This window comes from Botrytis porri, assembly GCF_014898465.1.
Source record: "Botrytis porri strain MUCL 3234 chromosome Unknown BPOR_001, whole genome shotgun sequence".
Lineage (NCBI taxonomy): Eukaryota > Fungi > Ascomycota > Leotiomycetes > Helotiales > Sclerotiniaceae > Botrytis > Botrytis porri.
The window spans coordinates 1,960,693-1,979,257 of record NW_024066075.1 but is presented as its reverse complement, the minus strand read 5'-3'; the positions used below and the strand labels follow the sequence as shown (position 1 = coordinate 1,979,257).

Below are 18,565 nucleotides of genomic sequence, written 5' to 3'. Positions count from 1 at the left end.
AATTCTGAAAGGTTTAATAATAGTTCTTAAAAATTTCATATATAATTATCTTCAATTCGAATAAAACTACAAGTAAATAATATTATAATTAACAATTCTATTACTTAATTTTATTATATTTATTTCAATCTCGAATCTTATATACAAATTATAATACTATCTCAACTTTTTTCTTTTAATTAAAATGTTCTTTTAAATCATATAACAATCTTAAATCAATTTATACATATTTATAACAATCTGAATAAAGTATAAAAAACTGAAAATAAACTATTCAACTTTAAATAAAGAATTGATTCTTTATATATCTATATTATGAAATTTGAAAGAATTCTTTATAAAGTAAAAGACTAGAATTAATCTGATTTGAATAAAATTTCAACCTTTTGTAATAAATTTAATATTACTTTTAGAAATTGTTTTTCCTAATAGCTTTTATTATTTTACTTATATTCCAACTTTGTTTAAATTATATAATAATTAGTTATATATATAATAAATAAATTCTCTATATTATTTTACTTTAATAAACCTAAAGTTCTATATCTATTATAAAATCTATTTTATTTTTGAAATCATAATTTAATGAATATTAATAATCTTAATATTCTTAATATCTTTAATATTCTTTTAGACAAAGTTGATTATACCTTGATCTCATTCTATATTAAAATATCTAAGTTTTCCTTTATTAAAAGAACTTAATTATGTAAGAAAAACAAGTACGTTTAATATGAAAATGCTTTCTATTAAATATAATTCTGTTTGCTTGATTTATATTAAGGCACTTGAAATTGAAAAGAATTTATCCTAATTGTTACACTTGTTCCTATTAACTTCTACAATAATAACAATAATAATAAGGATCTAGATAAGATAATTAACAATTAATATTTTAAAGATTGCTTAAAAGAGGTACAAGCTTTTATTAATATTTTTTATTTAGTAGTAATATATTTAGTTTCTTAAGGTATTTTATAAAAAATTAATAAAGAAAATAATAATAGTAATAATAATGAAAAAGAGTTTCATTAATTATGTTTTATATTTAAGTTATTTGTTTAAAGTGAGTTTAAGGTGAATTCTTTAGAAGGGGGGGGTAATGTTATAGTATATATATAATTATATTCAATCAAACTAGTACAATACTAAGTTCCGAGCTGATCGCATATATAGCTCTATAGTATACTCTCTTTAGTTCTATAGCTTTTAATTCTAAGGTTGATTTTTAAATGTTTATTAGGTTCGTCACAACTCTTATAGTTCTTCTACAATAAAGTATTATACTTAGTAATATAATATACTCGATATTCAATCACATTAGTAGTTTAATATTTGTGTTATAATTTTTAATAATATTTTTAATCAAAACATAAAAAGAATCGTAAAAAATTAATATATTATAATATATACAAAGACTTTTCATTAATTTTTTTAAATAATAAAAATTCTATATTTATATTTATAAATATATTATCATCGGCTTAAACTAGATTTAAAGCCTCAAAGTTATATACCTTTCAGAGCTCTAAAAAAGTCGTTATAATATTAATTCTATAAATAGATTCTATTATATTATTTATAATAAAAATGTATATTTAAAAATAAAATTTCTTTTATTCAAATATTCAATTAAATCATTATATATTCTTATGAAATATTGAAGAATGAAAATTTATATTATTATTAATATTTTAATGTAAATTTACGTTTATTATATTGATTCTTTAAAATATAATAGATTATAATTTTAATTTTAAGAAGTATACATATAGTAGGAATATCGAATAATTATTGTGAGATTTTATAAAGGACCTGGAACCACTTGTAAATTATAGAGAAATTTGATACGAATATAAACTTTATTTATATTAATAGATAACAAAAACATCTCTTGATAGATAATAATAGCAATGGAGATATTACCGCATTGCTCTGATTTTAACTTTATATGGCCAACACATGGTTCATTTTTATGGGAAAACTCAGACTGTAGATACAACTCCGAAGATCGATGCAGGGAAAAATTCGAGTATTACGATCCTAGATCAAATCATCAAGTTCCCTCGATCAAGAACTGTTTGTCACTTGAGATTTTAATCCCTTACACCTGCGTCAGTGACTTTGTAGTTACACCGAGTCACCGACGTAGATGACATCGAATTAGCACTAAAACATAAAGCGAGAGACATTCTTTGTCAAATGTTTGGTTCGACTTGAGAAATACGAGAATCTCCTGATTCTTTGTTTTCTAAATCCAAGTCGTGGTTCTCTTGTCTCATCCGATGTCCAAACCGCTTATTGAGCTCGCTTCTAACAAACATGAGAATGCGGTCATGATCGACCAACCAGCGACCTTGTCGGTTATTCGGGACCGTCGAAAAAGCAAAAGGTTATTGACCCTTTGAATTGATTCTTCAAAGTTCTATTAGTGCTCGCTGCCACTTTCACTCAATATCACCAGTACCCGTGCGAGCCGTGCAAACCCATGTACCCTTTGTGTGCATAGCTAGATCATGAATTACATGTCATTAAAATGAATTATGATCTTATGATGGATTGATACAACCCGAGATCTATTTTCGGAATACGAATAAATGTTGACGATCGTCATCATTGATCGGCAGTCAAAACTAATGCTTTGGTCCCCCGGAGCGCTGAGCACAAAAAATACTCAGGCTTTCGGCATTTGATAATTTGTACTTGGCATTTGCCAAATTTCGTCAGTATAGCTCCTATCGGATTCTTAACCTTGTTCATGAAGAAGTGGCTATGTGAAAAGATCATAGTAGCGTGGTTTATCATCGAGTGGCCCATATCATCAAATGGCCCACTTTCACCTCAATTTACACTTTCAAACCCATATTATTCAACAATAATTGAATCAATTGATTGAAACTATTAAGAATCTAATAATCTAAAATCTATTACATTATTTTGATAGGTTCTTATATTATATCCTATCTTTTTACATTTACTACAACATCGATTAGAAAATACTTCTCTATTAGAATTCCCTTCTTTTTAATGCTCATCGTGTTGAATCTGAATATCAACCTCTTGCTGAGATAATATATTAAAAGCCTCTTATCTAATGAGCACTCCTCCTTAATATAATTGAGTTTTTTTTATACATCAATATTTGCTTAATACCTCATTTGCTATCCAAAATGTACAATTCTTTATACTTAAAAGTGTATTCTTATAAACTAATCTCTCTATACCCTTAGCTAAAGCTAATACAATTTCGAATATAAATATAAAAAAGCTTGATTGATAACAAATTATTCAAGATTTAATTAATACTGATTAAGAAAAAGCTTCTATTAGGTTACAAGGAGTTTAAGAGATTTATTAATCTAGATCGAAAGAGGAAAAAGTAGATATACGAATTTGAATATCTAATTTCGAGAGTACAGTTTTAAGATTAAATAGAATTAAACTTATTCCTCAGAATTCTGATATTATATTCTGAGAAGTAATTGATTTCTTATATATAGTTTTAAAAGCTATAAAGAATTCAACCTTCGAAATATAATTGATATGTGTTTTGATAAATCTATCAATTTAATTACCATATGAACATTTTAGATTGCTAAAATAGTTAACATCAAATAATTGAATTAAATGATTTGAATGTAATAATAAATATAAACATATAATATCGTTCTCTTTGTAGTATATTTGAAAAGCTATTGATTCGTAGTTTTCATGCTTATCCAGTATTAATATTCAGAATTTGCCCTTTCTTTGATTCTTAATATACTTATCGAAATGTTTCAACTATTTTAAATCTATCTCATTATTCGTTCACCCATTAGATATAGGTTTAATAGTCTATTCTATAGGAAGATTCGTTTCGATATACTAATTGAAGAGATGAACTTGTCCTTAAATTATTAGAAATAGGGGAATAATTTCATCCTCTTCATTTCCATATATTATTATTATAGCCCATTTTCGATTACCTAACTGTACTGTCTTGTTTTTGCCATTTCGTTTAATACTAATTACTATCATTACTATATATATAATCCCCATTATAAAGCCTGTTTCATCAAAATTATAGAAATCTTTATTCAAAATACTATATTTTGCTTATATATTCACAACTAATCGAAACCACTCTTCAAAAAGCTTAGGATTCTTACAAAAAGCTCTTTGAAAATCATAAACATAATTAAAACATATCTTTAATTCGATTCAATACTTTACAAATCAATATATCTAAAGCTTTTTAATACGTTTCGCACCTTTCGATTTAAAAATATTATTCACTATATCTTTCATATTCTTTAATTTAGGTAGAAATCCTTTTAAATCTATATCAAATATATATTAAACAATCATTTCTTCTTTTAATTCTATAATCTTATAATAATTCGCTCGAATTTCTATACAAAAAAGTAAACCTTCCATTCTATATTGAAAAGTTATATAAAGAATATTATAAAATATAATAACTTTTCAAATACTTAATTTTTTATCTTTATGAATAACTTCAATAGTAAGGAGTATATAAGCTTCTTGATTATTCGAATTCATTATAGATTATTAATAAAATGTGTGTTGAAAGAGACAGGTATAAATTGAGGTGAAAGTGAGCTATTCGATGATATAGGCCACTCGATAATAAACCACGTTAATTCATTACTGATCATTTTTGGAGCTATATTTCTGGAAACATACTAACGATCAAACTTTAACAGGGCATGAAAATGCCGTCGGACCGAGATTGAAGGGTAAAGTTTGAACCCCTTCTTCGTCCACTCAGTGCCGGGTAGTTTTATGGGGAAATCAACCCACTTTTAATCAGGGTAGCAACTTAGTTTCTGATTTTAGTCATGGATAGGATATCAACAGCCATGCCAAGTCTTCAATACGAACAATTTATGGAGTCATGTTGAAGTTGTTCAAGCCTCATTGCGGAATCGTGAGGAAAGGAAGAAAGGAGAATTGTTGATGCAATCTTCCGCACCAATCAAACTCAAGGAACTACAAGAAGGTATCCGCACTGTCTCCAGATTTGATGGGATGCGGGCAATTTTAGAGTGTGTTGGCGATTGTGGATGAAGTCATGGCTGAACAATGGATTCTCATGGAATGAAAGGGGAGAATTGCGACGGATCTGAATATATAAATGTCGAAGAAGTTCTCGATAATAAACCATCATCAACGCATCACACCTTCACATCAAACTTCCAAACGTCACTTTACAATTTACAATAACACATACCAACTCAAACAATAATCAACATGTTCTCCAAGACCTTCATCGCTACCCTCCTCGCCAGCTCTGCTGCTGCATCCCCAATTGTCTCAGCACGTGCTGCAGGCGATGCTTTCGGCCTTATCTCCATCAGATCTGGTTCTGATATCCAAAACCAAGCCATCACCGCTTCCGGAGGTCGTCTCTGGATCGGAAAGGAGACTGCCTCATACTGCCCTGATACCGTCGTCACCGACTGCCCTAGTAAGTTTAACTCCGTGATATGATTTACGAATGCCCATGATTAACCAATAAGTAGACGGTACTTCCACAACCTTCGTCGCTGGTGAAAGCAATCTCGGTTTGAACACTGAAGTTCCAGGAGGTCAACAAGTTTACATCGCAACTGATTCTTCTGTATCCTACACCATACCTCACTCCGGCGACATCCACGGTGGAGTTGCCTCTGGATGGAAATACACCGCTGGAGAGAACGGATCCCTTGGATCCTTGTCTTTCCCTGGCTACGGATTCATTGCTTGCCCTGGCGAGGGTGCCGGTGTCTACGGCATCTTCCTTACTCCTGGTGGAGCTGCTACTGGAAACTGCACTGGCATCTCTGTCGCTACTGTCCCATACACCGGTGAAGGACCTTCCGCTTGGGAGTACGCTTAAATCAAGAATGGAGTGGAGGATTGAGGTGGAGAGAGGTGGAGAAGATGGAGAAGATGGAGCACGAAGTTGTGAATATTTTGTTTTCTGATCAGTTCTTTGGCGACATTGCAACCTTATTGTATTTAAATATGTATATATCTGCTGATCATTCCTTACGGCAATGGTATATCAAAACGAATTTTTTTTTTTCAAAAACTTTCATTTGCATCAACATTCGAATTCAAAATTAAATCAAGATTAATGCTAAATTAGAGAAAGTAATTACTCATAAGTATTTGTATTAAGGAGATAGATTTCTTAAAATCAGACTTAGAATAACTATAATGATTTTAACGAACTTTTCGCTTATTTCAGCTTAGAATTTATTTAATAGATATTGAATAAATAATAAATATATTTATTATTCAATTTATCATATTAATTAAAAAGTCCTTTATTATTGATTTTTAATCTGATTTATTCATCTTTCTTAACGTTTAATTAAACAATAAATAAATAGGAAATCTTTTAAATGAAATTTTATATAACGTAATTTATTAGTATACAGATTATATTGATCTATAGATTACTTTCACCTCTATTTAATTTTTCAAACTCATATGATTAAAGAATTATCAAATTAATTAATGAAAATTATAATAATTATAACAATCTAAGATCTATAACATTGTTTTGATAAGTTTTTGTATTATAATTAGTTTTGTTATACTTATTATAGTATTAATTAGAAAATACTTTCTTATTGGAATTCCTTTTTTTTATTTGATATTTATCATTAAATTTGAATATCAATCTTTCATTAAAAGAATACATCAAAAGCTTTTTATCTAATAAATCCTTTTTTATATATATTGATATTTGTTTAATGTTTTATTCACTATTTAAAATGTATAAATCTTTATATTCGAAAGTATGTTTTTATAAGTTAATCTTTTTGTATTTTTAGTTAGAGTTAGTATAGTCTTGAATAGAGGTGTAAAAGAGTTTAATTGATAATAAGTTATTTGAGATTTAATTAATATTGATTGAAAAAAGAGCTTTAATTGAATTATAAAGGATTTGAGAGATTTATTAATTTAGGTTAAAAGTGTCACGAGGTGATACTAGCCTTCCTATCCTGTTCTGTTCTGTCCTACTATATATGTAAGAGCAAGATAGAACTTCTAATTCTATCTCCTAGTCTTTGTACTTTTGTAGTATAGCGGTAAAGCTTCTAAATGGTCTCAGAAGTGGTCCCGTGACAAAAAGAGGAGAGAGTAGGTATATAAAATTGAATATTTAATTTCGAAAGTATAGTTTAAGATTAAATAGAATTAGATTTATTATTTGAAATTTCGATTTTATATTCTGAGAGGTAATTGATTTTTTATATATAGTTTTAAAAGCTATAAAGAATTCAACCTTCGAAATATAATTAATATGTACTTTAATAAATCTATTAATTTGATTACTATATAAATGTTTCAGATTATTAAAACAATCTATATCAAGTGATTCAGTTAGATGATTTTAATGTAATAGTAAATATAAACATATAATACTATTTTCTTTATAATATACTTGAAAAGCTTTTGATTTATAACTTTCATATCTATATAGTATTAAAAAGTATTTTATTAGCTGGGAACTCTTAAAGCTAAGTCAACTACCCCACTTTCCGACCACCCCCTCTTTTCGACCACCTCAAAAACCACACCGCTTTGAGTAATTATAAAATTTATACTTTGAATAACTCAACAACGCTTTAATCAATTGATTTGAAATTTTGATATTATTATAATTGTGATATGAAGAATAGATATACCGAAGAAGATATCGCAGAGGCTCTTAGAGCGATTACAAATGGAGCAAGCATACGAAGAGCTAGCTTGGATTATGGTGTTCCACGTACCACACTTCACGATCGAATATATGGTGGAGTTTCGCATCAAAAAGGCGCCCAAATACTTCAAAAGTTATCTCCAATTCAGGAGAATCGACTAGCAGAATGGATATTAGTACAGGAAGCTCTTGGTACTAGCCCTACACATCGTCAAATCAGAGAGATGGCAGAGCACCTCCTTATTGTACGAGGGGAGGATCCCTCACTTGGAAAGAAATGGATACATAGCTTTTTTCGAAGGCATCCTAATATTGGAACTAAGAAGCAACATCAAATCGATTCTGCACGAGTTTCAGGTGCTACATCTGATATTATTAAGAAGTGGTTCCGGAACCTCGCAATCCCTGAAATCAAGGCTATTAAGCCGGCCAACAGATGGAATATGGATGAAGCAGGTATAATGGAGGGTCAGGGTCTTAATGGACTAGTAGTAGGAAGCACTGATCGAAGATTTATTCAAAAAAAGCAACCTGGATCTCGAATTTGGACCTCTTTTATAGAATGCATTTCAGCCAATGGAAAAAGCATTACTCCCCTTGTAATATATAAGGGAAAATCAGTTCAACAACAATGGTTTCCAACAGATTTGACTCTATTCAAGGGTTGGAACTTTACCGCTACAGAAAATGGATGGACTACAGATGCTACAGCTTTAGAATGGCTGAAAAAGATCTATATCCCTCAAACTACCCCTATTCAGCCGGAAAATTCAAGACTCCTCATTTTGGACGGACACGGAAGCCATGAAACTACAGCATTTATGTTAGAATGCTTTAATAACAACATATATCTCTTATTTCTCCCACCACATACGTCACACGTACTACAACCACTCGATTTATCTGTGTTCTCACCCCTAAAAAGTGCATATCGAATCGAACTTAATAAATTAAGTCTATTATCCGATTCCTCACCAATTGGAAAGCGCAATTTCCTTTCTTGCTATCAGAAGGCTAGAATAGAAGGTTTAACTATTCAAAATATCAAGTCTGGGTGGCAAGCTAGTGGTCTTTGGCCCAAAAATATGGCTAAACCTCTTATGAGTCGACTTTTGCTTGAAAATAGCAATAGAGAGGTTTTATCACTTAATCCTGAATCTGATGATGATCCTATTCTTCAATGGAATATATATTCATCGTTTATTCAATGGAAAACCCCTCAAAAAGGAGCCGATATCAGAAAATATAGAGATATAATGATTCAAGAGAAGGAGATCGATTTGCCAACACGAAGATTACTATTTCGCAAGATTATAAAAGGATTCGATGCTAAGGATTATGAACTCTTAGAGGCAGAGAATAAGATTAGAAAGCTAGAATATCAATTAGATGAAGCATTACCTAGAAAAAGGCGAAAGGTTGTGGTATCTCCAAATTCGAAGTTCGCAGGGATTAGAGCTATAAGGCGTACACAAATTGAAGCTGGAGATCGTGAAGATGAGGTAGATGATAGCTCTAGTGCTATAGAAAGTGATTCTACAGGCGATTTCATTGAAGTTCAATAGTTATTGAGTTATTAAAGTTTTAAGTGTAGATAATATGAATTTTTGGGGTGGTCGGAAACAGGGGGTGGTCGGAAAGTGGGGTAGTTGACTTAGTACACATATATAGATATAGCAATTCCCTCTTCGTACAAAGAGAGTAAACAGAAATAAACAATTCAATTACTCATACATATTGTATATACTCACCTTATCAAGTCTGCCCAATAGAATTAGTTTTTGAAAATTATTTATTATTCTTATAAAATTAAAACTCCTACTATACTATTGACTAATTAGTTTAAAAAGGCATTTGAGATTATAATAATAAATGATTTATTATCTAAATCCTAATTGTAATCTAGTGCTATATAGAATATTATAATTAAGTCTTTCTATAAGATTAAATCTTAATCTATAAAGAAATTAGTATTACTAATTCAAATCGATTTGATAATCAAATTTATATATTCTATAAGGTCTATAAAGATTAAATTATTAAATACTATCTTTTTTAAATTATTAGAAAATAAAAGTAATAATTTTAACAATAAAGAAAGAATAATATATAGCTAGAAATTGATTTTCTATTAAAGTATTCGCTTAACCTTCCTGTATATTCTTTATTCATTCAACTTTTCAGATAATCTTATGTTTTTAGAATTCCCATAATTTTCTAAAATATGACTACAATCCGATACTGCAACCACGAATCTTAATCTTGCGTTGTAACATATCTACTCTTACTCAATCTCAATCCTACTAATCAACTCGTAATCTATACAGAGTCAGAGTTACAGTACTTTTGGATGATCATCTCTCCAGTATTGAACACGTTTGAAAGCCAGGGTTATTTCGAGTTTCTAGCTCTTGAAGCTTAGTGGCGTTAAAGTTGTCAACCCATTTAATCAACATACGAGAACAGTGTTCTGTATGCTCCAAATTTGACTCGCTTAACGAGGATGTCATCACAGAATTTGTGTGAGAACCAGTGGTGAACCTGTTCAAATGCTTAGATTTATCAAATAAGGCAAGAAACATGTTTGACTGACCTATGCAAACGTTGCCAGACTATAGCACAATGTACAACGTGCTCTCGGATGGTTGTATAGTACATTTCAAAGCCAAGGTCTAATGGGTCTATTTTTCCAGACTTGTTCTTATTTTGGAAATAATCCCATGGGCCGTGATCGTAATACTCTTGAAGAGATTCAGAGTCAAGGCATTGCCGAGGAACCCAACTGACAGCCAGAGGATCATAAATACAGTTGTTTTGCTGTGCATCAGCAGTTGTATTGCCGCAGGTGAATGTTCGAGCTTTGAGTTCTGGTTGTTTACTCTGGTGCTGAAATGTGCTGTAGATAACGACAAATGAGATAGAGAAGAGACAAAGCAGGGTAATAGTGTCGAGGGCACGTTTTATGTATGGACGTTTGTTTGCAGAAAATTGTACTTCATTCTCCGAAGACCTTTGCAGAAGGGATATGGCGGACTGGTCAACTGACAACTCATCGGCGTCCTCCGATGCCGATCGAAGGGGCATAACTTCAAAACGGTACAGGCTATTCGAGTAATCAGTTCCTTTACACCCTAAGCATTTCTAAACAAAGCAAAAGTTGGCTCGGCATACCTTGAATCAGAGCTGGACACTTCAAGACGTGCAAATGAACAGCACGGCGCGTTAAAGGCCGAAGGTCATACAGAAGAGTAGCTGAAGAAATGTGAGAGGTGGTCAAAAGTGGAGGGCGAGTGAGTAGAGATGGAGGGGCTAAGTGTGAAATGAGATATCAGAGCCAGTAGCGTGATGGCAGATGGTACATTAGTAGAGCTTATGGCAGTCAGGCAGAAAGTTGCCGTGATGAACTGTAAAGTCTTTCATGAAACCAATTTGATAGCCTCAGTTATTTATATACGAGCTGTGATTAGAAACATCCGGGGCTAAGACCAATATTGTTTGCATAATCTATGTTATCATTGGCCTGGATGTATTATTGTTCATCTCGTATATTCTTGCTTAGATAAGTCAATTTAAGGTTTGAACACCTTTGCAAAATAATAAGTTAATCGATTGTTGATAGATACCAAAAGAACTAATATAAAGCATTAGAAAAATATTGTAGACATTGATGGCATAACGGTAAACACCCTAAATACCAGATGAATTAATCAAGCGCTTGCATACAATCAACAACGTAGTACAACAAGCTGAAACTCATCAAGACCAAGGTACATCAGGTTTCTTATTCTGGCTGTATTCCAAAGTGAATCAAATGCAATACTTCAAGCTGGAGAGTTGCTCTGTTAATTGGGCTGTATCGATCGAGCCCGTTCTTGAAGCTCTAGCTCTGATGAATCCTGTCGATGGGCTGTCGAAGTTATACTTCGTATTATGGTTGAGAAAATTTAGAGGGGTGAGTGATTGAGGGAGTCCCGGGGTGGTGTTGGATCATGGATGGCACGTGGGTGGTTTTAAACTGGCTCGTGCGTTCAGGCAATGTACCCTGTTGAGCTCTAGTTTCTCGGACAGAAAACTCTATGAAATTGCGCACTTCTTCATTCAGCTAACTCTAGAATGTAAGCTAAGCTTTAAGTCTCCCCCGAGTCCCCGTTAGCCGACGACCTCTTGGAAACAAAGTTCTACTATAATCTACTTCAAACTTATTCTAATAATTAACTCTAAGTTAGATTCGCACTTGTAAAACTTAAATCCCTAACCCTAGCTCAGGTGAACACCAATTGACACTTCCGTCCCAGACACCAAGTCAGAAATCCAAGATGTTCACCTCTATCAAGGACGTCGTCATCATGAGCCCCAGTCACGTCTCTTAGTGATTCTACCTATGGGGTGAGCATCCTACCATTGACCGTCGCTGCTACTCAAGGAAACGTCATTTCTTTCCTTATTCTCACAAAGTACCTCGAAACCACTATGGGCTGTTGTGCAGATGGCATTTAGGTTGGTGCTGCCCGCCCTCTCAAACGAATCACCGCCCATCGGTGCACCAACTCTGGAGACACAAGTACCATCACCCCAAGTTCCGCACCTGGATGGTCTATCAATGCTGTTCTCAATCCGGCACCCTGCCTTCCTGGCCACAACTGCGGCTAGTAGGCTACGGTCAGTTTAATGCATGTTCCGGCGGAAATCAATCGTGGTATATACCCTCGTTTCATTCGTAGCGTTACTAAGCTAGAAACCGGCGATATAATATCTTTTTGACTTTTACTCCTGATGGATTGATAAAACACGAAATTTATCTTTCTCTCTCTATTACTTTCGTGCCGCCCTTAATTCCGTTTGATACCAATCCTGCATCGCCCGGATATCATAGCTCATAGCTACTACATCAAAAGTACTCAGATGCTCATTGGCTGAAAACCCATCGTTCGACAGCCGGCCAACCCATTTTCCATGCTTTCTAGCGGCAGCTACAATCTTGTTAATGGCGTCAACAAATACGGGCTCATCACCTTTCGCAGGGACATAGCCGAGGATAGAAAGCGCAAGGTCATTTGGCCCTGTGAATATCATGTCTTGAAGAAAGTTAGAAACACAACAAGAGGAGGCGAAAGAAGGGTAGTGTTAAGCCACTTGCCGACACCAGGCACTGCGCAAATAGCATCAACGTTCTCGACGCCTGTCTTGAACTCGATTTGCAAAGAAGTTATCAGAGTCTCATTGGCGGTTCTTACATAGGTCGGAATTTCGATACTGAGTCAGTGTAGGCAATAGTATTTCCCGTATTTCGTATACGAATTAGTTTAGTGGTGTGTATCGAATTTTTTCGAAATATATACATATGTAATATAGAATTCAATATTACTAAAAGTATTCAATATCATTTAATTATTCAATACTATTAGCAATATACTGAAATACTAGAATCCAATATAAAATATAAATTCCTATCCAAATTAGGCTAGAAAAAAGAGATTCTTATTCATATTAGATAATAAAATTTCATTCCTTATATGGGATTTCCTTATTTCTAATCTAATTTGAATAGGAATGTATTAGATTCTAATATTTCAATATATTGCTAATATTCTTTAGGTATATAAATATGTATGAGAATAATATAACCTCCTTTCTATACGTACTAGCTGCGATATCAATATGCTAATATACGCCACAGTTTCACTGTAGTATACTATTGCCTACACTGTACTGAGTGCAAATCCCGGAAATGCCGAACCTTGTCCTCTCAAACCTTGAGGAGGGAAGCTAGCATTTTGAACAACGGCCTTGGCGTCTTCCGCAGTGTTAATCATCAGCACGACAGTACCATGGGCACCAGCGTCTAAAGCACGTTTGATCAAATCCGCGTGAGTCATTCTGACACGAACAAGTGGAGAGACACCTTGAGAAGAGATGACGACAATGGCCTCATGCATTGAGTAGTCACTGATGCACCCATGCTCACAGTCAATGATTATACCGTCAAGCCCTGTTGAAGCCAATATCTGGGCTGTACGAATAGACGGTAGGCCCAAAAAAGTCAGGATCGGTTTTGATCCATCGCGAAGGAAATTGAGGAGGCGTAGCCGCGGGTTTCACTACTATTAGAATACTCATATTATTTAATCATCCTAGAATTTAACCTCGAAGAAAGTTATTACCTCGTAGTATTTCTATCCTCTACTCGTAGTATCTATTTCATATTCAGTCTACTTAGTATATAAATATATGAGAATTCCGAGATAATAAGTAGAATAAACGGATGTTATTGTTATAAAGCGTAACTGCTAATGAGTGTAATTTGTAATAATATCAAAACCAACCACTAATGACTCGGAGAATCCTCAACGTCTCTTAAAATCCTTCCAAAAATGAATGACATATTTCGATATAAAGATATGACATTCTGGTACAACTTCAAACAGCTCTAGGAGACCACCAGTATAATATGACGAGTGTCCTATCTCCAAAACGCATCAGAAGCTTAACAGCCAACTACCTTCATCGACCATCTACCCTGCAAAGAGATGCATTGATTAAGGCGGTCTGTACCATAGTGACTAGTCACTCCGGCACAGCCTTTAGCTGCATAGGTGGTCACTATCAAACACAAATCAGTCAACAATTATATGATGCTGGTAATAACTTAAAGTGGTCAATCACTTACAAGTGCAACCTCGTGGCATATTTTTCAACACCAATCCATGATCGGTATCATAGAAGGTATAGCAATCACCAGAATTGTAATTTCTGGTTGGTCCTCCCGAGTCACCGCAGGTTGTTGTTGAGTGCTTCACAATATCAATGATCTGAGTGGCAGAAGATGTGCTGAAGAAAGCACAGAGAAAGATGGCGACAGTGTTGATATTTGTGAGGAGCATTTTGAAAGTTTGTTCGGTTTTTCGAAATGAGATTTTGTTTGGTTTTTAAAAGTTATGTAGAAGGCAGCTGAGTTGATTTGTGGATGAGTTGAAGGAGAAGAAACATTGGAATTCATCGAGCATTTATAATTCAAACTTCGGGGTAGCTTCGATGAGCTTACATTCATAGCGCGACATGTTTCCTTATTTGGATTGATCAGAGGAAGGCGCATGATTTTCGAACGTCAGAATATGGATGTGCAAGGCGCTCAATTACATCAAAACCCTCTCGATGATAAGCCAAGTCAACCAGCTACAAGCAAGATCTGCATCAACCTACAGAGTCTTCGGGTGCTACAACCTTGTGAATTGGCCTTTTCAAGATTGATGAAGCGCTTCACCGAGCTCAGTTCTAACACTTGGAAAATCCTTAGACTTCGCCCAGATTAGCAAATCAGGTAGCCAGCCAAAGGCATTGGAGATCGCTAACTGAAACCCCCATTTAGAAGATATGCTGACGATGATGAGGGCAATGTGTCACTGCAGACAAGGAAAATACGATGACGCGGAAGCATTGATTTCTAAAGCGGCTGACCATAACGTACTGTTTAGAACATAATCAATTGGATTAACTAAAAAGATGTCTTGGAAAGTCCTTTGTGTACATAGCAGCACACTCAAGTATAAAGATCTAAGGGAAGTTGTCGAAGGTAGAGAGATCTAGATACTTGTGATGGTCGTCTCCAATCTGATCTTGCCTGCCGAATGTGGCCATAGTCGCTTGCCGCTGCTTAGTTGCTTCACTAACGTCTTGATTGATCGACATCAATTGCATTTCGTGAGTTCTACATGAATGCCCCTTGTTGTAGTATTATGAAACATGAGGAGATTCTACGGAATTGATCGACAGGGCTGAAAATGTTGGTAATATTTTACGTACTCACTAAAATGCCTTGCATTAGTGCTGACAGACAATTTAGACTTTGCTTCGACTCATAGTGTATCATGCTTATTGTTTCACAATACTACCTCTCAGATGGAAGAGATCTTTTCGTGAAAACTGACAGGATGTTTACCTCCATAGCCACTACTAAGCAACCTTTGTTTCATGTACGAGTAACAATTCACGTGAATTTCGTCGGAACTCAGACGAAGTTTAAGGGCGAGGCTCTTGATAACGAGGCAATTGTTGAGCGCGATGCAGGATGCTTTTAGGTAAAGTAGACTTCCATCTTCGTGGAATTTTCAAATGGAGACTCTCCTTGAACACTTTTATTGGGAGGCAATCTACAAGACCTTCAAAAATGAGGTAAAATTACATGCTTTAAACCACGCGACAACATAACACAGTAGAAGGTATCCCGATACTGACATTGCCCTGATACTAATCAGGACCAGTTTGCTTTTATGCGCAATGAAGTAGTGGAGCTCAAACAGTCGAAGCTCTAGGAAGACTCTGGCATAAAGAAACGGAAATTTGCTCAAATAGAAATAATTCTAAGAAATTCCAATTAAAAATGATACGTACTCTATATTCTGTTTCTACGTTCTATCTGATTTCAGTAGTCTAAACTGAAGTGCTTCACTACCTCGGAGGGTGGTTAGGAATCACCGCTCATTTCTAATTACAGTATTTATGATCCTTCCCCCTTGTACCAACACATCAGTGGTTATCCTTAACATCAATGATAGTCGACTTGAATTTTCTTGCAGAAATCTTTCGGTTGAAAAGAATGTCGGTTTCACGGTAAGACCGATTTTTGAGTTCGGGGAGAAAGAAGTAGGCCATGAACCAACAGACAACAGCGGTGCTGCCCCATACAAAACCGCACTTTCCTGCAAGATTCCATCCGGTTGAGTTGAGCATTTGTGATGCAAGATAAATCATTGGAATTTCCGCAACATAGTAGGCAGCACGACCAACACCAGTGCTCAAGGCACGAAGACGGACAGAGGATGTTTCAGCAATAATGCTGTATGAGATTGGACCGAGACTTCCAGCGAAGACAAACGAAATAATTATCCCCAAGCATGCTTGAGCGTAATTGGTCTGGTTATTCTGTGGAATGGAGGCGCAGATACCGAGGACGAAGAGCAAAGTGACGTTAGTGGCTGTACCCCAGAGATAAATTGTTCGACGACCGAATCTGGCGGTAAGAGGCCAGGAAAGTACATTGGCAACCAATTGAAGGCATGAATTAATCAAATTAAGCTTGAAGGAAAAGTCTGTGGAGATTCCAGCTTCTAAACACATCAATAGAATCAGCTAACCATGGTTTCATACCTCAAAGAGAAGATTATCCACTTACGCTCGAAGAAAAAGGTAGCTTGATTGGCAATAAGATTTCCGGCAAAATTCTGGGATGCGTAAATCAAGCAAGTGATAATTGTTCGTCTCAAATCAGTACCTCTGAAGAGATCAAGAAGAGTTGGGTCCCCTCCTATTTTCTTTTCGATCTCAACGGTGCGCTCCATCATGGCAATTTGACCTTCAGCATACCCTTCGGATTTATTACCAAGTCGAGTGATGGATCGAAGAGCTTCTTCCTTGCGACCTCGTCGTATTAGCCACCAAGGTGATTCTGGGGCGAAAAAGATGAGAATTAAGAGTGGAGTCTAGACAAATAAGCTTTCATATCTTCAGAATCTCAAACGAGATACTTACGGGGAAAAGCCATTGCAAAGCAAGAGGTGCCCTCCAGGCCCATGTGCTATTCTTTTTGTTGTAACCATAAGTGGCAGCGGCAACGATGATACTGCCAATAGACCAAGACATTTGTAGAGTAGCAGTGCATGCACCTCGAAGCGAAAGCGGGACGACTTCACTTGCATATGCTGGAGCGTTTGCGATGAAAAATCCCCAAGGAACACCTTCGAAAGCTTGACCGATTGTAAGTACGGCGAGAGAGTCGGCCTAAGTTTTGTTTATTGTTAGCTCATTGAGCGTTGCAAACCCTGAGAAACCAAGCATGCGACTTACGAAGAAAGAGATAAAAATTGTGGCATTCATCATGATCAAGCCAAGAATTGTAGTCCAACGGTAGCCAAGCCGATTGGTAACAGGGCCAGCCAAGAAGACACCAACGAAGGCACCGCATTGACCTGCCTGAAAAAGTGCACTTTGCCATTTTGTTTGAACAGCATATGACCCATCAGCTTGTTGGACACCGTAAGTTCTTTGGAAAAACCCGAGTGCAACGAAATTGCCATTCAGAAACATATCGAACGATTCCATCACCTGGGTTGTATTAGAAGAGAGCCAGAAGAGAAGCTGCGGGGATATTGTCATAGCCAAGGGACTCACAATAGTGAAACAAAAGGTAAATGCCCAAAAGCAAGCCATGGGATGTTGTTTAGCAGCCTCCCACATACCCATCTCATGCTCTCGATTTTCTCCTTCAAAGGCATCGTTCATAACATCCTTATCACCTAGAACTTCGGCATGTTCAAGGTTATGTGCCTTTAAGCTTTCAACATCGCCCTTCTCCCCATGCACGTCAGCTCCAGTCGTCGCCATTTGGAATGTGGTTTTGCAATGTTGTTTTGTCTTTGCAAAGTATTTTTCCAAAGCTCAACAGTATGAATTCAAGCTCGGAAGCTCAGCAGCTTCAATTCAGATGCGGAAAGAACACGAAAGAGCCTTCCTATCACGTATGAACAAAAGCTATTGGCGGAATCAATCGCGCGGTATCAAACAAAGTATGAAGAGGTACCTGGGTACATTGGGAGAATCGGAACATTATATCCTGTTGATCTTTGCATTGCAGGAAAGATGCTTATTGGTGGTAAAATCGATTCTGCATGGGATAATTCTACAGTCCGGGTCCGCCCCGCCCCCAGTCGCTCCTCTTGTTTTCTACATGATGCTTCCCCAGTGATGCAGACCAGAGCCAATGAGAAAGGATTAAATTGATAAGAAATTGTATGCGCACGAATTGAAATTGGCTGGTTTTGGAAAGAAACTACCTATCCTCTTTGAGAACTTATCCCCCGCACCCCG

At 35.2% G+C, this 18,565-nt stretch overlaps 5 protein-coding genes across 5 annotated transcripts; 2 read left to right on the top strand and 3 right to left on the bottom strand.

The window, feature by feature from the left end:
* The first annotated feature begins 5,063 nt into the window (after window positions 1–5,063).
* On the top strand, window positions 5,064–6,229 carry EAF01_000537 (uncharacterized protein). Its single transcript, XM_038908787.1, has 2 exons — window positions 5,064–5,473; window positions 5,529–6,229. The coding sequence occupies exons 1-2, from the start codon at window positions 5,257–5,259 to the stop codon at window positions 5,882–5,884; spliced, it is 573 nt and encodes a 190-aa protein (XP_038775693.1). The 5' UTR covers window positions 5,064–5,256; the 3' UTR covers window positions 5,885–6,229.
* A 1,442-nt stretch (window positions 6,230–7,671) lies between these two features.
* EAF01_000536 (uncharacterized protein) lies at window positions 7,672–9,270 on the top strand (the record flags this gene model as incomplete). The annotated part of the gene is made up of 1 exon (XM_038908786.1): window positions 7,672–9,270. The coding sequence occupies one exon, from the start codon at window positions 7,672–7,674 to the stop codon at window positions 9,268–9,270; it is 1,599 nt and encodes a 532-aa protein (XP_038775692.1).
* Window positions 9,271–9,741: 471 nt separating this feature from the next.
* EAF01_000535 (uncharacterized protein) lies at window positions 9,742–11,201 on the bottom strand. The gene is made up of 3 exons (XM_038908785.1): window positions 10,877–11,201; window positions 10,299–10,827; window positions 9,742–10,246 (listed from the first exon to the last, which is right to left on the bottom strand). Exons 2-3 carry the CDS (start codon window positions 10,787–10,789, stop codon window positions 10,060–10,062), a joined length of 678 nt encoding a protein of 225 aa, XP_038775691.1. The 5' UTR covers window positions 10,790–10,827; window positions 10,877–11,201; the 3' UTR covers window positions 9,742–10,059.
* A 1,316-nt stretch (window positions 11,202–12,517) lies between these two features.
* On the bottom strand, window positions 12,518–14,654 carry EAF01_000534 (uncharacterized protein; the record flags this gene model as incomplete). Its single annotated transcript, XM_038908784.1, has 5 exons — window positions 14,373–14,654; window positions 14,258–14,305; window positions 13,409–13,694; window positions 12,849–12,958; window positions 12,518–12,765 (listed from the first exon to the last, which is right to left on the bottom strand). The coding sequence occupies exons 1-5, from the start codon at window positions 14,584–14,586 to the stop codon at window positions 12,518–12,520; spliced, it is 906 nt and encodes a 301-aa protein (XP_038775690.1). The 5' UTR covers window positions 14,587–14,654.
* Window positions 14,655–16,228: 1,574 nt separating this feature from the next.
* Window positions 16,229–18,082, bottom strand: EAF01_000533 (uncharacterized protein; the record flags this gene model as incomplete). The annotated part of the gene is made up of 5 exons (XM_038908783.1): window positions 16,229–16,809; window positions 16,875–17,181; window positions 17,231–17,479; window positions 17,546–17,803; window positions 17,870–18,082. 5 exons carry the CDS (start codon window positions 18,080–18,082, stop codon window positions 16,229–16,231), a joined length of 1,608 nt encoding a protein of 535 aa, XP_038775689.1.
* Between the last annotated feature and the right edge of the window lie 483 nt (window positions 18,083–18,565).